Source organism: Lycium barbarum, chromosome 9 (genome assembly GCF_019175385.1).
Source record: "Lycium barbarum isolate Lr01 chromosome 9, ASM1917538v2, whole genome shotgun sequence".
Classification (NCBI taxonomy): Eukaryota; Viridiplantae; Streptophyta; class Magnoliopsida; order Solanales; family Solanaceae; genus Lycium; species Lycium barbarum.
The window spans coordinates 105166005-105181590 of record NC_083345.1 but is presented as its reverse complement, the minus strand read 5'-3'; the positions used below and the strand labels follow the sequence as shown (position 1 = coordinate 105181590).

Genomic DNA, 15586 nt, shown 5'->3' with positions numbered 1-15586 from the left:
TTGACCTGAGTTCTTAGTTGGGTTATGTTGAAAAAATAAGTGAACTTTTCTCACTGAATGGCATAAAGATTCTTTTTCTTTTTCTTTTTTGCAAAAAAACTGAAAAGTTTAATTAAAATAATTAATTTTTTCTTTACAAATATTAAAGAACTTTTCTCTAACGTGTTGCTTGAATTTCTCCTTTTTTTTTTTTTTTTTTTTTTGTTTAAAACAAACACCAACGTGCCAAAATAAGAATCTAAGGGAAGGAGTATCTCTACGTGGCATAGGCTGCTTCTACATTTTCTTTACAGTCCTTAGTCCTTACCATAAAATCCTCTATTTTTCGCGGCACGTTGATCAGATCTCTGATTTTATTTTATTTTTTCACGTATTGTATTCACTTTGCCAATTGCCAACATTTATGTGGTGGAAATTTTACCCTTGTCACCATCAATGATGACTTGGCTAACCTTGCCAGTTGTTTGTTCATCTGATTATTAATTTCAAGAACACATTTCTATTCTTGATTCTGACAATTCAAGTTCATCACTTGCTCTACAAAAATTTCAATTGTACAGAGCAGATTTTTTTTTGTTTTGTTTTCCAAATGAGTGCTTCAACTGCAACATTCACTCCAGTAGCATTTAGCAACAATAACAACCTTTATAATCCAATATGGAGAAAACCAAATCCAATAAACTGCAAACTCTCCAACAATTCCTTTGTTACAAGAGCAACTTCATCATCATCAAGCCCTGAAACCGATAACGAAAAGAAAAACAAGAAGAAGAAAAAGAAAGTAGTGATCGAAAACGAAGAGCAGCAAAAACAAGAACAAGAGCAGCAAGAACAAGAGCAAGAGCAACAGTTACAATCATCTTCGGTTTCCGTTATAAAAAGATTGGATGATGTTAATCCAGTGGGATTAGGAAGACGTTCAAGACAAGTGTTTGATGAAGTATGGAGAAAGTTTTCAGGATTAGGACAGATTTCAAGAACTATTCGTTCTGATGATGAGAGTACTTTGCTTATAAGAGAAGGTGGTCCTATGTGTGAATTTGCTATCCCTGGTGCTCAGAATACTACTGTGCTTGTTGTTGGTGCTACTAGTCGTGTTGGGAGGATTGTTGTAAGGAAACTTATGCTAAGGGGATACACTGTTAAGGTTTGTTTCTTGATTACATCCTTCACTGTACTTTTATTTCCTTTTTCTTTAATAATTGCATTTATGTGCATATATTGTGCATTTTTAGAAACATGGTTAGCAGGATTTATATAGCTGGCCCCAACTTGTTTGGGACGTGTAGTAGTTGTGGGTGTTGCATTTGTGTGGATATAGAAGGTTTAGTTTAAAAGTTCTAGATTGAGGGTGTGTTCAGTATCCAGGAAATTGTTTTCCTTTTTTCTTTAATAATTGCATTTATGTGCATATATCATGCATTTTTAGAAACATGGTTAGCGAGGATCATATAGCTTGCCCCAACTTGTTTGAGAATATTGTGTAGTGTTGTTATTGTTGTTGTGGTTGCATTTGTGTTCATATAGTAAGTTTAATTAAAAAGTTTCAAACTGAGAGTTGAGACACTTACATTTTGCCCGGGGGCGGAGCCAGCATTTCTGTTACGGGTTCGGTAGAACACATTAGTTTTGGCTCAAACCCTGTATTTATGTGTAAAAGTTCATTTAATATGTATAGATAATTGATCCATGGTAAAATATAGTGATCTAGAACCTATAAACTAAAAATTCTGGCTCTGCCTCTGATTTGGTTTAGTATTTGATAGGAGCTTCTAAATTTTGAAAGAGATTGTATGCAGTGTAGGGATATGTCTAAGATTTAGAGAATCTTTAGTTTTACAGATTATTGGAACAGTTAATGAAACGTGCCAAATGGAGTTGAAAGAAAATAGATAATTCATATAGCTGACCCCAACTAGTTTGAAATTGAGATGTCGTTGTTTAAGTTGTATATATATATATGGAATCCACGGCGTTTGAATCCTAAATCCGCCTCTGAGTGGTGCTCTTCCCATTAACTATATATTTCCTTTTCCCTTGGTTGAGTATCTTTACTTTAATATCCAACTGAGATGCTAGTCTTCACTTACAATTTGTTTTACATTCCCACACAGGCTCTAGTAAGGAAAGCTGAACCGGAAGTTGTTGACATGCTGCCAAGGTCTGTGGAGCTTGTGACGGGGGATGTTGGTGATCCTTCCAGTCTTAAAAATGCAGTGCAAGGCTGCAACAAAATCATCTATTGTGCCACTGCTCGTTCTTCAATCACTGGGGATCTCATCAGAGTTGATCATCAAGGAGTTTACAATCTCACCAAAGCCTTGCAGGTATTTGTTTCCTTCCACTATCTTGTTTAGTCCTATTCCAGGTTGTCTTCATTGCTCACATTCTATCTCCAGGAATGGAAAGGAAAAAGAATTAAGGGATAAAGAAACAGAAAGCACAATGATTGAGTTTGATGTGTTACAGTAGTTTGGATGACAAAATCTTCCTCTCAAAATGCTGCATATACATGTACCGGTATTGCTAGCGCTAGTCAAGCAGCATTTGATTAACATATTTTCTTGTCATATGATGTGAACTTTTATAGCCATATGTAGTAGTGGAGTAGTCAGCCACCACATAAGATATTTGTCCTTTAATATGACACAATTTAGGCAAGAAACTAGTATTGGAGTATCAAAGTGATATCAGAAAAGGACAACTCATCATCTAGTATATTGTGATGCTTTGCTTTTATTTGTTAAAGGTCCATTGGTGTATTTTTTCTTTAACTAAGAAATTGAAAAATATTTTTTAGAAATGCGTTAAGTTCCTGCAATAATATTTAGCATACAAAACTGAGATCCATTTTATGAATCTTCAAGTTCAGTTACAATCTCAGGCAACTATTATCTGTGCATTTTCCAAGTACTTCCCTTCTTGAGATGATCAGTCTGTAATCTGTGTATGCATTATGTTACAAAAAATGTAGGATTACAACAATAAACTAGCACAGCAACGTGCTGGGAAGAGTAGCAAAAGCAAGCTTTTAATTGCAAAATTCAAGTCTGAAGATTCATTGGACGGGTGGGAAGTCCGGCAAGGGACATATTTCCAGGATGTGGTTGTTTCTAAGTATGACGGAGGAATGGATGCCAGGTTTGAGTTTACTGAAAACGGAGAGGCTGTTTTTTCAGGTAACCAGGGAGCATGACCGCAGATCTTGAAAGCATGTATAATTTGTTTGTGAGACGAGTTTGAGGATGTTTGTGAAATATTGAATTTCAATGATGCAAACTTTTGATCGCTGTTTCTAAGTGTTCTTTCTCTTGGCTTATGCAAGGATATGTTTTCACAAGAGGAGGATATGTTGATTTGTCAAGAAAACTCTCACTCCCTTTGGGTTACACTCTCGACAGGTCTTTACTGTCAATTTCAATTTTTCCTTTTATTCTTTACTCATACTTGATGCTATTATTCGCAGTTGTTGATTTATCCTTGCTGCATATACTTGTATCACTATTAATTTTCTTATACTTAGGTATGAGGGTCTAGTTTTCTCTGTTGGTGGGAATGGGAGATCTTATGTTGTAATTCTTGAAGCTGGTCCTTCAGCAGACACAACCCAAAGCAAACTGTATTTTGCCAGAATTAGCACAAAAGCAGGATTTTGCAGGGTGAGCTCGGATTTAAAATGTGGGGGAAAATTATTGATCTGAGTAATGCCTCCGGTGTGAATTCCACTAGTACTTCATTTTCTTATTTTAGTGTTTTTGCATATGCACATGTTTTCATAGGTGAGAGTTCCTTTTTCTTCCTTTCGGCCGGTGAAGCCGGATGATCCGCCGTTGGATCCCTTCCTGGTGCATACCTTGACCATACGCTTTGAGCCGAGAAGACAGGTCTGCCCTCAATCGATGCATTCCCTTTCTCATTGTTGGAATTTTACTTCTTGGAAAAATTTAAATATTTCTTTTATTGTTATACTTGGGTTACCGTATTTCTGAAACACCAGAGGTGACATATACATATATTATGAATCAAATTGCTTAATACACTTGAGCCCAGTCCACATTATTTAAGTACAGGGCAGGAGCGAGATCTTGAAATGAAAAAATAGATCAAGTGGACCAGGCTTGATGAATACACATGGATAATTGAGGAGTCATTTTCTTAATTCTTATTTGCATATGTAGGGAAACATACTATATTCATTGCATTTCACTTTATATTTCTTCTTTTTTCTCCTATCTGTATGAACTGAACATATTACCATATAACTCAACTACTTCATCTCCACTAAATACTGGCCAGCAATGGGAAAAAATTATTTTCTTTTTTTTAAGTAGTTGACCAATTATGTTATGAAAGAAGAGCTATTTCCTCTAGAAGATCCAAGCCTAATCACAAAATTAACCTGCAAAACCCCTGCTCTAGGATAGATACCTTAAGTTCATTACTCTGACCTGAATCTTTGAAACATTTCAAAGTAGAATTCAACTATTTTCCTGTGCTAGTTGCTGATACTTGTTATGGTCATTTGCTACAGAGGCCAACTGAAGGACCTAGCGGGCCGAACCAAGATTTGAGAAGCTTTCAGCTAATTATGGAATATATTAAAGCTTTGCCTGTAAGTTCAGTTGTCTGTGCAACAGCATTATGTGTGACTTTCATTTCTTTCAGTTTTTGCTTGTGTTCTGCATATAATAGTCATAATCTATGAGACTGCTAATTGTTTTAGCATCTTCAAGATAATTTACAGTCAGAGTGTTCGTGACAGAACACCATTTTACTTTGAGCTTTATTTTCTATATATATACCTCTGTTTGCTGCAAAAGTTTGTAGTTCGGTCAACTTGGTTCAACCTGCAAAATGTGCTAGTTCTTGGATAAAAATAAAATGCAAATAATTAACATGCTGAAATTATAGATGCCCTAGAGTTAATTTTGAGTCCTACCCTCTAACTGATGATCATTGGTAATTAGTGCATTGGATTAACCCAGTATTGTCTGCTAGCCGCCATATCCTGACCAATACTGAAGCCAAGGACCACTCAATCTTCCTTCTTCGAGCTACTCATTTCCCCATATACGTGCTCGATGGCAACTTTAATGTGGCAGGTATTTTACACTGTAAAAGAGAATACTTGTTTCCGTTTTTCGAGAAGTGACGTTTGTTTGTAACATGTTCTTTGATAATCTGCTACTCCTCACTCAAAACATTTTTTTATTTATGCTTAAATAGCAACAACAGTACAAATTTTGCCTCAATCCCACAGTAGGTTTGGTAAAACTCTAAAATCTTGGTGCCTCAAGTTTGCCATTTTAGCAAGACTTTACTGAAGGTTTATGCTTACATAGATTGCTATCAATTGCCCCTGCATGCATATTGTAACTGGAATAACCATCATTAATGACATGGTTCTTACACTCAGAGGGGAAATACTATAAAGATAAATGGTGCCCACATTCCTAAGTATGAATTTCAAAACATAATATATCATTTGGTGATATGGTCTGTTAATTAATATGTCTTGCATTGGCTGAGGATATATGTTGTTGTATTATTACTTGTTCTTGGGATCCTTACCAGATGTTGGGCCCCGGTGTTATATTCTCCATGCACCAAATGTCCACCCTAGATGTGGGAAGGTGGTTAGAATGTCCTGAATTGGTTTCGAGGATGTTCGTTGTCTCCTTGTATATATTTTTATCAATCCTCAGTCATGTGCTAGCTTCGGGGTTGAATTAGGCCCAATGTTCATTCTTCTTAACTAGGGGTTTGGCTGAGCCATTGCATACAGTCAAGGGGCGAATTTAGGTAGGCAATTTGGAGCACGTGAAAACATGCTCTGTCCGTAAAATTAGGTATTTTATGTATATATTTTTTAAAATTGGTATAATATTACCTGCCGGAACACATGCTACAAGAAGGCTAAATGGTTCACTTGGTTAAAGGTTGAGTTGTTTACTTAGAGGTCTTGGAATCAATTCCCACTTAAACATTTTTCCTTCTTTTTTTTTTTTTTTTTTTTTTTTTTTTAGTGGTGGACCTATTTTCTAAAAATCCTAGATTCGCCTCTGCATACAGTTGATGCGAGGGATCGAATAAGACATAGGTAGATTGAGAGAGTAAGCAAGAAAGGAAGATTTTAATTCCTGCAAGCCTGCTGACCGATCGCATAAAAATTGATTACTTTTTCTTTATGGCTTATACATGTTTCATGATATGCTGTGCTTCCAAGAATAGTGTGATTGGGTAAGTCCTACAAAGAAGCACGACTCACGTCTAGAATAATCAAATATGTGATTGGGAAGATAAAGTCATATGGTTATCATGCAGAGTAATTTACTTGCCCTTTGTCATGCTTGTGCATATTTATGTTTTAATCGGCTGCTTTTTGTTTGTCCGCTTCTTAATATCAGCATAAATGTAATGTACAGTGCTAATCTTTTCTTCTTCCTTTTTCTATTTAAATGCTCAAGACTACAAGTTGTGCCAAATCACTGAACATCAAACAAAACATATTCACTCTCATTCTAACTATTTAAATGCTCAAGACTACAAGTTGTGCCAAATCACTGAACATCAAACAAAACATATTCACTCTCATTCTAACTGAAAGACAAACCAGTCATCATTAGATGGGCAGAAATCTCGGGCACAAAAAAGCCAGAACAGGAAAATGTTTATGTGTTCTTTATTTGGAGCACGACACATGAAACATTTTTTAGTTCTCATTACTTCCAAGGCATTTTGGTGAAACATGAGTTTCTTTCTCCTGTATGCTTTTCTCTTCTTATTTTCAAAAAACTTATTATCTTTAGCATTTGGTCTGCTTGTTACTATTTCTTCTACTTCAACCAATTTCTTGTAGCTCTTACCGGCATTTCCTGAGCAGTCTTTACGTTTCTTGTTGGTTGTCTACTTAAATGATACTACAAAGGAAATTTGAATGTAGCTTTGAATTCAGTATAATATTTTAAATTTCTAAGTCTTGATGATCAAGGTGTGTCTGAACTGGCCTAGACAACACCGTTATCCCCAACAAAAAGAAAAGAAAATCTCTTAATTTTGTCACATTTGTGTGTTGAAATACTGACTGCAAATTTTAGATGACTTTTGGTTGGGTCCAAATTATTGATCTCTGTGCTGTTTGGAGGACTGTCGTGTTTTCAGACAATGCTATTACTTATTAGTACTTCTTTTCAGCAGTCATCTTTAAAATGATGAATTGGTTGAAGAATAGTTTGATACAAGAATTATGTTGGACAATATACTTATAACCAGAAGATTGTGAATTTTGCAGACCGGGCAAGAAACTGACTTTGTCTTAGTATCGTGTACGGGGTCAGGAATAGAGCCTACCAGACGGGAGCAAGTTTTGCGAGCCAAGAGGGTGAGCTCTTTTTCAGACTCTTCCTTCACGCAGTTTTCTCGGATTAAAACTGAATCCCGGGTTATTTGAATTTTTGTAGGCTGGTGAAGATTCGTTAAGAAGGTCCGGCCTTGGATACACAATAATTCGCCCAGGTCCCTTGATGGTAAATATGTTTTCCATTGTTCATATTTCGGCCTTTGAGATGGAAATATTGAGTTCATGGTTAGCTTCGGCTAACTTTAGGACTGACATCGTGCAGTAAGGCTGATTTGAGTCAGCTTTTCCTGTGCTCAGAATTAGGTAACCATATAGGCAATTTATAGCCTGTTTGGCCAAGCTTCCAAAATATGTCCTTTTCAAAAAGTGCTTTTGTGAGTTCTTTCTGGACAAATACTTTTGTGGAATAGTAGTTTGTGTTTTGGCTAATCAATTTGTCAATATTAGGAGCCTGTTTGGATGGGCTTATGCCTATAAGCTGTTTGCAGCTTATAAGTTAAAAAAAATAAGTTGGGGTAGTCTAACTTATTTTTTTTTGGCTTATAAGATGCTTTAGATAAGCTAAGTCAAATGGGCCAAATTATTTTTTTGAGCTTATTTTAAGCACAAAATGACTTTAAGCTGGCCAGCCAAACATTCAAAAAAGCTGAAAACAGCTTATAAGCAACTTATAAGCCAATCCAAACGGGCTCTAGAGCAGTACCTTGTGCTTGACCAATGTTCCAAAAGTGCTTTTGGGGATAAGCTACCTTTAGCTTTTGTAAAATAGCTTCTGCAACTACTCAAAAGCACTAATCTTCTCCCTAAAAGCTTGGTCAAACACCTGAACTTTCTAAAATAAGCACTTTTGGAATACTCTAAAGTTGGCTGGAAGCTAATTAAATGAAAATGGACCACACTTGGAACCATATGCTGGCTCTGAAGGGCTTCAGGCTGATTTATAAGACGGGAACCCTTCAATGGGCTAAATTGAGTCAGAGTAGGATAGAATTAGTTATCAATGTGGTGGTAAAGATGTATTACTATGGAAAGTTCTGCTTAGCAGCTGCCACATAATGTGGTTTTCCACTAATCAAATGTTAAAGGAAGTAGCCATGATTTAGCAGTTGTACCATAAATTGATTCAAATATTGTTAGAATTAATGAGAGATCTACTACCCAACATAGTATATTTTGAGATTTTCACACTGTATATCCGCCCACCAATATAATAGCCGGCAAAAGTATATTAATGTATAATATACATTAAATATACGTACTTTATACACAGTAGTGTATATTTTTGTATATTTGGTTATGTAATTATTTTTGGCTGACCGACCAGATGCGTAACTTGCCCTAAATATTTTAGAAAAATGTGAAGATTTCTAACGATTACTTTCTGCAGGAAGAACCAGGTGGGCAACGTGCGCTCATATTTGATCAAGGGAATCGTATATCTCAGGTAAGAGTCTTTTACTTGTACTCATGAGAGTATTGCTGAACTTCCAATTGAGCTTACCTTCTTAAGGGTAAATGCAGGGAATCAGTTGTGCTGATGTGGCTGACATTTGTGTGAAGGCATTGCATGATTCGACAGCTAGAAACAAGAGCTTTGATGTAAGCAACACTATTTGTTTTGATTGCAGAGTTTGACGAAGTGGCTAATTTACCTTTTTCCCTGACTAGGTATGTTATGAATATGTAGCTGAGCCTGGAAAGGAGCTGTACGAGTTGGTAAGCCCATTAATTAATAGATTTTATCAATTAAAACATCAAATACCAACTATTGTACAACCATTTCCTTCACTTTCTGGGTGCATTGCTTTTGAGACCTGCGCAATGGTAGCTAGAAGTTTACTTTATTTCTGTTTCCCAAAAATTTGTTTCTCATTTAGTTATAAAAATTGCAGGTTGCGCATTTACCCGACAAAGCAAACAACTATTTGACACCAGCACTCTCAGTACTGGAGAAAAACACGTGATCGTGCTTCGAGTTAGTTCAAGTTACAATCTTGATTCAATCTTAACAGAAGGTATTGGTGTGAGACTTACCGAGATCTTTTTGACTCTGAGGAATATTTTCTGTCTGTATTTATTCTCAAATATATGTGTACATATATATATATGTCAATAGTATTTTTTTTTTTTACTGTGGCTGTGTGTATATATTAAAAGCAAGCACATTCCTAAAGTTATTTGGAAGGAAAAAATAATAATATAAACTCCTATGTCTTCAGCTGATTTCTTCATGAAGGGGGATAAAAAGGAAAAAAAAGAAGAGAAAGGACCAGGGGTGATCTCCATGTAATTCATATGGAATTGGTATTTGGACTGCAATTTTCCAGTTAGGATAACCCAATCTAGGCCCCTGAGAGCACGCTGCAAAAATATTACATGCTCTCAGTGTTCATACCAAATTAATGGATGCAAGACAGGCGACTTGCGCAAGGTGAAGTGATATGTTTTCTCACTTAACATTTGCCTCTTTACATTAAACTGCTTGGTTTGATGTAAACGTTGGATGCAACTGAGTATTTTTCAAGCACACTTGTGATGACCAACGCGAAACAAGTTAGAAGTCCTAGCAATTGTAGAAAGATACGACTTCGTGCAAGGAGGAAGACAACTAAGATGTGGATATAGATCGAAATATCATAAGTGCAACTAGGAATGCTTACTTTATTTGCAAAGACTAATTTTAGACTATAGTATTTCTAAAATACCTATGGAGTTTAACTAGCTCACTACGTTTTACTAATTGTAACAAACTTTGCATGAACCACAAATGCCAGAGTCCAAATTGTAAAGCATTTATGGTGATGTTTACGCATACCTTATAGGACTTATTAGTATTGGGCATTTCACGGGAATACCCTATTTTGGGGTGGTCTTTAATTTTTACCCATTAAATTGGTGGTCTTTAATTTTTGTCTTTCGCTAGAACCTTTTAGTTTCGGGTTCGAACTCCCGTTCAGTCAAAAATTAAAAACAAATTCACAAGGTGGAGTTTGAATTCGCAAGCCAGAGATTTACTTGGCCTTTAGGCAGAATTTTGCTACCTTCAGGTAGAGTTTGCATCAGAACTCTACCTTAAGGCAGAGCTTTGCCTTCAGGTATTGCCGCATACCTGAAGGCAAAATGTAGGAAATTAATTCCTTGATTGATTATGATTGAATGTCATCAATATATACAAAAGACTTACCTAATTCTAGGAGATATTCTAGCTGTACATCATAATGACTAATATTCTAACTGTACATAATAATGACAAAATACAACGGTTATCACACCCCCGCAGTCGAAGCGGGAGGTGGACGAACGCTTAGACTGTCCCGAAAGTCATCAAATAGTACGTGCGGAAGCCCTTTTGTAAAAATGTCTGCAATCTGATATCGGGATGGAACATGAAGGACACGAACCTCGCCACGGGAAATTTTTTCGCGAACAAAGTGTATGTCCATTTCAATGTGTTTAGTGCGCTGATGTTGTACCGGGTTACCTGATAAGTATATCGCACTCACATTGTCACAATAAACAAGTGTCGCCTTTTGGATCGGGCAATGTAGCTCAAGAAGTAAATTCCGGATCCAGCAGGATTCAGAGACAACATTAGCAACTCCCCTGTATTCGGCCTCGGCACTAGAACGAGAGAGTGTAGGCTGACGTTTGGAGGACCAAGAAATCAAGTTGTCACTGAGGAAGACACAATAGCCAGAGGTGGAGCGTCTGGTATCCGGGCAACCACCCCAATCTGCATCTGTATAGGAGACTAAGTTGCTGACAGTAGACTTATAGAGATGCAAACCAAAATCGATAGACCCCTGAATGTAGCACAGAATACGCTTAAGAGCAGCCATATGTTCATTACGAGGGTCATGCATGTGGAGACACACCTGTTGGACGACATAAGAGATATCTGGTCTAGTGAATGTAAGGTACTGCAAAGCCCCAACAAGCTGACGATACTTAGTCGGATCATCAAATGGTGCATCTTTCGAGGCACTTAGCTTCGGCTTTGTGTCAACAGGTGTAGGAGATGGGCTACAGAGTGACATACTTGCCCGTTCCAAGATTTCTTCGGCATATTGCTTCTGTGATAAAAATAAGCCATCTGCATTACGAGTAACAACAATACCCAAGAAATAGCTTAGTGGACCAAGGTCTTTCATGGCAAACTCAGCACTTAAAAGTGCCATAATAGACTTACGGAGATCGTCTGAAGAGGCCGTCAGAATGATGTCATCGACATAAAGCAGTATATATGCAATAGCAGAACCCCTGCGATAAATGAATAATGAGTGATCAGACTTGCTGTGTGAGAAGCCAATGGTGGCGACAAAATCAGCAAACCGCTGGTACCAAGCCCGAGGGGCTTGTTTCAGGCCGTAGAGAGACTTCTTCAATAGGCAGACATGATCAGGAAAATTGGGGTCCCGAAAACCCAATGGTTGATGCATATACACAGTGTCAGAGAGATTGCCATGAAGAAAATCATTCTTGACATCGAGCTGGTGGATGGGCCAAGAATAAGATAATGCAATACTTAGCACAGTGCGAATGGATGCTGGCTTGACCACCGGACTGAAGGTCTCCTCATAGTCAACACCCTTCTGCTGAGACCTGGCATCACCTACAAGACGGGCTTTATGCCTCTCAAAAGAACCATTAGATTTCTTTTTATGACGGAAAATCCACATTGACCAAATTACATTAACATTAGCAGGCCGAGGAACTAACTCCCAAGTCTTATTTTCAATTAGAGCATTAAATTCATCCATCATGACATTCTTCCAATTTAAGTCACGGAGAGCACTGACGGGATTTTTGGGTAATGGAGAGATGGAGGTAGTGGTCTCAGTGTTAAGGTTGGAGGAATATTTCAAATTGGGTTTGAAAATGCCATTTCGGGACCGGGTCGTCATAGGGTGTGGCGGCTGTGGGGAGGGGGCCGTAGGTGGTGATGGCGGGCTGGAAGGCAGCAGTGCAGGAGCAGCGTGAGGGCTGTCCTGCGGCGGGGGGGGGGGGGGGGGGGCTGCTGTTGGGGACTGGCAGTAGCCGCGGGTGGAGGGGGGTGGGGATTTGGAGCGTTGGGAGGTGTATTGCCAGAATTTCGTTGCATATAATGAATGATGTATGGATTAACATTATGGTTCAAAAATTCATACGTGTGAGGAGTAGGAGTATGAAATTTTGAAAATGGGAATGTGTGTTCATCAAAGACCACATGACGGGCAACGAAAATTTTCCGGGTTGACATATCATAACACTTATATCTCCTATGATCGGAAGGGTACCCAAGAAAGACACAAGGAGTGGACCGTGCTTGTAACTTGTGAATGGTGGTGGATGGAAACAAAGGAAAACATAGACACCCAAAAACCCGAAGATGGGAATAGATAGGATCTTTTTGGTATAGGAGTTAAGTAGGGGAAGAGTATCCTAGAATTTTAGTAGGGAGAATGTTCAAAAGGTATGTGGCCATAGAAAGTGGATGATGCCAAAACGAGGGGGGCATCGAGGCATGGGTGAGCAGGGTCCGAATTACATTATTTATGGATCGGATGTGACGTTCGGCTTTTCCATTTTGAGGAGATGTGTGAGGGTAGGAGAGACGGAATTGCATCCCATGTTTTTGAGCAAAACGTTGAAGTGGCCCATTATCAAATTCTTTCCCATTGTCACATTGTAAATTTTTAATGGACCGTTCAAATTGAGTTTTGACAAAAGCATAGAATGAGGTGAAAAGAGAGTAAACTTGAGACTTCTTAGAGATAGGAAAAGTCCACAAAAATTTACTAAAATCATCAAGAAATAGTACATAGTAACGATGCCCATTAGAGCTAGCTACGGGTGACGTCCAAAGATCACTATGAACTATGTCAAATGGAAAAGCAGTGAATGACATCGATTCATAAAAAGGTAATTTAACTTGTTTCCCCAAAGTACAAGATGAACATAAAAACGGTTTGGTCCTATTACATTCAATAAAATGCTGGCCATGAAGAGAGCGTAAAGTTTGGGCTCCCGGATGTCCGAAACGACGATGCCATAAATCAGGAGACAAAGCAGTGAAGACGGAAGGAGATTTTGAAGGTGAGGCCTGAATGACGGTGGAGAGTGGATAGAGGTCCCCGCTACTGTTACATCTCATTAATTTGTTCCCCGTCTGGAAATCCTTCACATAAAAACCAAACGGGTCAAATTCAACAGAAACCCAGTTATCAATGGCAAATTTTCGGACGGCGATAAGATTTTTAATGAGCTTGGGTGCATGCAATACATTATTCAAGGTGAGGGGGGTGTGGAGGTGAGAGAGTAGTGTTCCCAAAACCATGAATTGGAATTACATGCCTATTACCAACAACAATGCGATGATTACTATTGCTCAAATTAAAATAAGACGGGAGTGTACCTTGGTCCGAGGTCATATGTGATGTTGCGCTGGTATCCATATACCATCCGGTGGAGCGATAGAGAAAGTATGCATTGCCGCCTCAATATCCGTCGGAGAGTAGCCAATATAGGGCTGGGCTGCCGAGGTCGCATAGGCCTGTTGAGGTCTGGGCCCGAGAATTCCGGGCTGCTGCATTGCCGGTCGGGACTGCTGCCGTGGAGCAGTCCGGTAGGGGCAAGGTGGAGCTACCCACTGTGGCGGCCACTGCCCATATGGAGGGTACGGCAGTAGGACGTGGCGCGGCTGCCACTGACTGGTGCCGCCAGTCGGCCACTGGTTGGTGCCGTGGCCAGCGTTCTGTCCACCCCCACCGCGACTGTTTTGCCCATTGTTCTTTCCATTATTTTTCTTCTTGTTCTTGTTGTTATTATTCCTGCCATGATTGGAACTTGAAGAACAATTATTCTGAGAGTTGGAGTTAACATGTTCCATGTTACCTGGTTGGGCACCGCCAGTAGAGGCAATAAAAGCCGCATTCCCGCCGGCTTCCTTGGAGAGACGATTTTTGAGCGTACGTTCCGCCAATTTTATTCGGGATCGAACGCTTTCAAAAGGTGGTAACGGGTCTTGAGTTTGGACAAAATCAACTGTGCCAGAGTAGGCTTGTGGAAGACCACCAATGAGTCGCAAGACAAGGTGACTATTTGCCACCGGAGCATCCACATCAGCCAGTCTGTCCATCAAGGTTTTGACATGGTTGCAATACGCATCCGCACTTGAAATGTTTTCGAGAGAGACAGCAACAAGTTCTTCCTCGAGATGGGTTGCCCTAGAACCCTTGTTGTCTTGAAAGATGGCCTCCAACCTCTGCCAGGCTTTCGCCGCGGTGTCATCCTTCACCAATATGCTTGGAGTAATTCAGGGGAGATCGTACCATATATCCACTGTAAGATTGCCGCATCAAGACGATCATAGAGTTTAGGATCAGCTGCCCGTAAGACATCAATTTTGGCCTTAGCCGTGGCCTCTGTAGGGGGGAGAATGTGATGCATGAGGTTATGCACTCGGGCTTGCACCTTAAATAACGCCACCCATGAATGATATGGACCATTTTCAATGTCCAATGTGAAAGGAAAGAGAGATTTAACATTGGTTATGGAGAGGGCAGCGTGAAACTTTGCTCCTGTGTCAGTCATGGTGGCTTTGAAGACGAAGGGAGGAGGAATAATTTGAGGAAGAAGGAGAACGAATGGGAGAGGGGAGGGGAGGCCGGCTAGGGTTAGGATGGCGGCTAGGTTAGGGTTTTGTGGAGAAGGAAAACCTGGTCTGATACAATGTAAGAAATCAATTCCTTGATTGATTATGATTGAATGTCATCAATATATACAAAAGACTTACCTAATTCTAGGAGATATTCTAGCTGTACATAATATTCTAGGAAATAGTCTAGTTGTACATCGTAATGACTAATATTCTAACTGTACATAATAATGACAAAATACAACGGTTATCACAAAACTCTGCCTTACGGCCTAACGTTGGCCCGAACAGGCCTGACTTTACTAAAAAATTCTACCTTGCGATTTTTTTTTTTTGCTGAGCCGGGATTCAAACCCCATACCTCATGGTATTAGGCAAAAGGGCTAAAAATTAAAGACCACCATTTGAAGGACAAAAATTAAAGACCAGCGCATTTGAAGGGCACTCCTCACAAAAAGTTGATTAGTATTAGTCTAAAGTACATAAAATTGAAAAAGATATCAATAATTTTTTTTGATCAAGAAAAAAAAGAAGATATCAATATATATGGGCTATATATGAAAAAGATATCAATATATATAGCCCATAAT

General features: G+C 38.8%; 1 protein-coding gene across 1 annotated transcript; it reads left to right on the top strand.

The window, feature by feature from the left end:
• The first annotated feature begins 313 nt into the window (after nucleotides 1-313).
• Nucleotides 314-9578, top strand: LOC132609241 (protein HIGH CHLOROPHYLL FLUORESCENCE PHENOTYPE 173, chloroplastic). The gene is made up of 13 exons (XM_060323118.1): nucleotides 314-1147; nucleotides 2115-2327; nucleotides 2975-3179; nucleotides 3326-3401; nucleotides 3524-3659; nucleotides 3780-3884; nucleotides 4532-4612; nucleotides 7292-7381; nucleotides 7461-7526; nucleotides 8748-8804; nucleotides 8882-8959; nucleotides 9029-9076; nucleotides 9253-9578. The coding sequence occupies exons 1-13, from the start codon at nucleotides 590-592 to the stop codon at nucleotides 9322-9324; spliced, it is 1785 nt and encodes a 594-aa protein (XP_060179101.1). The 5' UTR covers nucleotides 314-589; the 3' UTR covers nucleotides 9325-9578.
• Nucleotides 9579-15586: the final 6008 nt, after the last annotated feature.